Below are 5,064 nucleotides of genomic sequence, written 5' to 3'. Positions count from 1 at the left end.
CGGGTAAACTTGTCAGTGGTTCAAAGCTTTAAATGTCTGGTTCAATTGCTAATCACTAATCAACCATGTTATTATTATAGAAATTTCAAAAATGAAAAAAAAAAAAAATATATATATATATATATATATAAACCTGTAATCCATTAAAGGTCTCAGACGGGTCATTGACCAAGCCATGAACTTTGAACCGGTCGGGTCAACAATTAAATGAAAATAGTGGTTTTCTCAGCAAATTCAAGCAAGAATTGACACAAATGAGCAATTGAACCAAATTATACCAATCAGATTCTACTTCAAAAGACCCATTTCTCTTCTTCACTTTTCATGTTTGTTTTGGAATTTGGATGAACCAGTAGCATGAACATCATCCGGATCCAATATCTGAACTAGATCCACGGGCTCTACTCCATGGATCCATGCAATAAAAGGGGAAAACTTATGCCCAATGCCGGACCTGACCCTGCTCCATCTGGCACACAAATGACAAATGGAGTCCCCAATCAAAGATGGTCCCTTTACCAGACAAGAAATCCATCCATTACTTTCCACCTTTTTTTCCTCCCAGCCACCATGCCATGCCGTGGGCCCACCAGTCAAATGAAATCCAGCCATGGCCAGTCCTAAAGATCCTGAAGGGGAGAAGGGCCCACCACCACCAGGCCCATGAACCTAAGCCAAACAAACTCCTAAAACCACCCAAAAAGCAAATCGGTTGGCAGCCAGACCCTGACCCGGCATGGCCCAAAAGGAAAAGCCGAAATTTGAATTGTGTCGAGCACGTCCGTCCTTGACTCCCTGCTCCCCGGCCAGCCCCCCCTCTGTAGTCTGTACATGCTCTTCTTCTACATAATCTAACATCATAACCTCGCCATTATTCAGTCCCCCACCCCACCCACCAAAGAAAACTTAGTAAGCCCAAAAAGAAACATATCCGAATCCCTAGAACCCTCGCTTTCTCTCCTCTGCCGTTGACTGATTCCCTTCCTCTCTGCATCACCTTCTCTTCACTTTTTTCGTTTTCTTTCTCGCTTTAAATACAACCATTCCTCCATTTCCATTTCCATCGCTCTCAGAGGCCACACCATCAGTGAAGAACTAGGAACTCGAAATCTTCACGCCATGGCGTACAATAGCAGTCTACTCTGCCCTCACCCTTCCTTAGCTTGGGACCTCAACAACGTCGGAGTTTTCAACGCAGACATGTCTCTTGGTATCCTTTCTTCTTTTCCTTTCTTTCTTGTACATAATGTTTCATTTCATTCATCACCGGTGCAACGCAATTAATTACAGTACTATTCTACACCGCTGTCTGTCTTCAGTTATGGAGTCTACGGCACCATTCTTCTCGTCGCCGGCCGATTTTTCGACTGGATATCTACAAGATGCATTGGTGGAGTGGGGTGACCGTTGTAAGCGAAGACGCTTGCAGTTTTATGACAGTGATCAGACAGCCGGTTTCGATCACTTTGTACAGGTAATATTTCAGTCTGAAAATTTATCAGTCAGTACGATCTTTGAATTATGTTACTGGAGAAGAGACTGATAATTTTGTTTACAGAACTTCTCGAACTCGAATTGCACCAAAGACCCACCTGAGAATTTTCACTGCTTGAGCCAGATTTCTGATAGTCATGGAGTTTCAGGTCAGCTGCTGTCTCCTTAACTACATAAATATCTCCATTATTGATTATTGTCAAGAAAGTAGAAGCTCTAAATGAACTGATGATCCAGTTTAGGTTTTTTGAACTGTAAACCGAAATTATGGTGTTTGAACCTTCAAACAGTGTAAAATTAAGATTAGATGGTCATTTTCTTTAAGTATGAAGAATACCCAGAAATGGTTTGAACATTAAACACCACTCCATTAACAGTCAATGAGATTTGACAGGCACTGACTGACACATAAGATATATAGTGATTGTACGTGGTACTTGATGCACCATGCTTATTTACTGAAAAATCAATAATTAACTTAATAATCGTCGATAATTTAATTTTGGCCAACAGATGAACTTTTAAACTCTTCAATTAGCAGCATCAGCGATGAAGAAACAGTGGTGTTTTCGGAGTTGAAGACACCAGAAGAGACAGTAGTGTCAGCCCCTGAAACACACAATGCTTCATCTTACAAGAATCCACTGAAGACTAGCAGCATATGTGACAAAGACACCCTACTCACAAGAGATCCTCTATCATCTTCTGGTACATTCTTTTCCTTGTCTTCTTTCGCTTTACGCGTCCATATTTGTGTCTCAACTTGTTGCTTTGGTTCCTCAGAAGGTCGCTGTCAAAAGAAGAACAAAGTAATAACAGGCGTGGTTTACCCATTTGCACTGGTGAAACCTGGAGGAGAAGTTGATGGGACCATAACACTCAATGACATAAACGAGAGGATCCTCATGCCTCCTACCAGGCCTGTACGTCACCCAGTAGGGGACTTCGCTTGCCGCCCATGTGTTTGTGGAAATGGGCTCGGCCTCTCTGGGAAATCGGTCGTGGCCCTAACAAGAATCCACACACAAGGGAGAGGAACAATCACAATTATCAGAACAAGAGGTTGAGCCTTGAGGAGTGCTTGTTTAAGCTTAATTAATAAATGCTTGCTTCTTTTTCTTTCTTTTCTGTTCTTCTTTCATTTCTCTTTTGTTTTTCATTTTTCATTGTATATATAAGATATATATATGTGTAAAGTTTGGATTTCTTAACTAAACTATGCCGAAAGAGTGAAAGGTTTTGGACTACATAGTACATTATTTTACCATTCCTAGACACTTTAAAATTCCTATAAAGATTCCTCCAGGCTACTAAATCTAAGACCCATGTGAGTTATTGCTTGTGACAAGCACTAAAATCAAAAAAATTGTAATGCTTCAGCAACCCTATATCTATATATATCCCCCAAAAAACACTACATATATAAATAAGGCCATCCCAATCATCTGGATGCAGTTCTAACCTTTGTCTATTTTTTGTTTTTTGTTTTTGGCCTCTCTTAGAGTTTGAACATGCATTTTCACACTTGTAAGTCCGAGATTTTATCCTTACATCAATAAATGACCCCTTTAACCCTATCAAAAGCAAATGTGAATGTCATTAAAAGGTGTTTGTTTCCATTTATATTTATTGAGTAAACACTGCCACATAGGTGTCTCATTCGTATATAATCGATGTTTGCTTTTGTAAGCATCGATTTCTGTGTGCTTCTCCAATGAAGCTTTCTCCAATGGATAGGCATTTATTGGCACCTTTGCGGTGCCTAATGGTGCCTATATGTCATAAACGTCCTCATTAATTGTTTTTCTCGATTTTACAGCCACACAAATACAAAATGTTTATTCAATAAACCTAAACGAAATCAAATATATACTAAATGCTCATTTGAATTGACTTGATTTCGTTGTTAATGAATCGGGCAGACCCACTGACCCAGAACCAACCCAATTATATAAGATCCGGACCTGCATTATCTGTCCAAATTGTAATTGGATCGGGATCGGTTTTAATTGTACCAAACCAATTAAGATCTGAACTGTCAGTCTAATATCAATTTCACAATTAAGAAGGTTTATTTTCAAATTGCATGTTAAAAGTATAACTGTCAGTCTAATAGAACTGGCTCTGTACATTTACTTATGACCTGGGACCAGGTCTACCCTCATCTGGATCAGACCCGGCTAATTGACAGCACTATTTCAGGTGAATTACTGTGATTCAGGAATCAGTTTGGTCCAAGTTCTAGTTGATTTGATTTGATGCTGATCTCTCACTGAAAAATGGAGATCGGTCATCCATTATTAGCTGATCAAAGCTCTGAATATCATATCGTCATGTACCCCCAAGAGTATGGACCTAGTGATGACCACAACAGAGGTCTTGGCCCCGTGCGACTGCGTACAATAACGTTAGTAATTATAATGACAATTTGGGCCATATCAAGCCGTGTGCTCACATGCTTGAATGATTATCAAATGACAAATAAGTGATACAAATTAGGGTTTGTCTGTAACAATGATCAGTCTGTGGATTAAGCTTTTTCCCTTTTAGGGTACATTGCACTGTCTGGAGTCTGGACCTTACCAGAAAATCTGATTAAGTAGACATGAGTACTTAAGATACAGTGTAGCTTTATACCCTCCTTTTCTAATTTTTGTGTTTTTAATTTCTGGGAGTACGTGAGAATATGTGCTTTTGCTTTCCCAAATCCCAAATGGGCTTTTGGGGTTTCACCAAAGTATTCTCTTGTTGAAGAAGGAAGAACCCCTTCTCTCTTCTCTCATGGTGACGCCCTGTGACCAAGTAATGATGTCATTATTCTGTATCCAATCGTTTGTGTTGAGTTGGCATCGTGTAAGGGATGATGGAAATTGGGGTGGACCCACCTAGACCTAGGGTTTAGATCTGCAAAAGCAACCTATTTCTAAAGTTTGTTCTCGGGGTTCCATATCATAGGTTCTAGAACCTCGACTAGACCTCTGCAGAAAAACCACCTGATCAGAATCTTTTATGAAGAAGTTCAATGTCAATGTCTATGTCTATTTGTCCATGGCTTTCTCTGTGGAGCTTTAGTCTATTCAGTCCATTAGGAGAGCATTAATCAGTTAATCTACATCCTCAACAACAGCTCACATCACATGGGTCAATTTCCCAAAATTTATAAGTTTTCTTTATCTCTTCATCTTCTTGGAAAAAGGTAATTTAATGGGTCAATTTGGCATTTTCTTTAGACATGCTCAATCTATCTCTCCCATGTGGATGAATTATGAGATAATCTATTAGCAGTCCCAGGCAATATTCCTGCCATTGGTCCTTATTCATTAAGGTCAAAAGGATTTGCTCTAGGTGTACTAGAGCTTGCACTTTCTGCTGTTTATTTAAGTGTTAGGGATCATGTTACTGGATGAGGTCGAACCTTCTTTTTTTTAATGCTCAAAGCAGATTCTATATTCTCACCAAATAGATTTTCTTCTTCTTCTTCTACTTCTACTTGTTTTCTTTCAATTTTCTCTTTCTTTCTTTTTTTCTCTTTTTTCTTTTATTTTCTGTCTTTATTTTTGTCCTTCTTCT

At 39.2% G+C, this 5,064-nt stretch overlaps 1 protein-coding gene across 1 annotated transcript; it reads left to right on the top strand.

The window, feature by feature from the left end:
* Positions 1 to 867: 867 nt before the first annotated feature.
* On the top strand, positions 868 to 2,741 carry LOC148855425 (uncharacterized). The gene is made up of 5 exons (XM_088941000.1): positions 868 to 1,210; positions 1,320 to 1,474; positions 1,559 to 1,643; positions 2,008 to 2,202; positions 2,278 to 2,741. The coding sequence occupies exons 1-5, from the start codon at positions 1,120 to 1,122 to the stop codon at positions 2,559 to 2,561; spliced, it is 810 nt and encodes a 269-aa protein (XP_088797126.1). The 5' UTR covers positions 868 to 1,119; the 3' UTR covers positions 2,562 to 2,741.
* Positions 2,742 to 5,064: the final 2,323 nt, after the last annotated feature.

This window comes from Nelumbo lutea, chromosome 4, assembly GCF_056320005.1.
Source record: "Nelumbo lutea isolate HS-2025 chromosome 4, American lotus-T2T, whole genome shotgun sequence".
Lineage (NCBI taxonomy): Eukaryota > Viridiplantae > Streptophyta > Magnoliopsida > Proteales > Nelumbonaceae > Nelumbo > Nelumbo lutea.
This window is presented reverse-complemented; position numbering and strand designations above follow the sequence as displayed.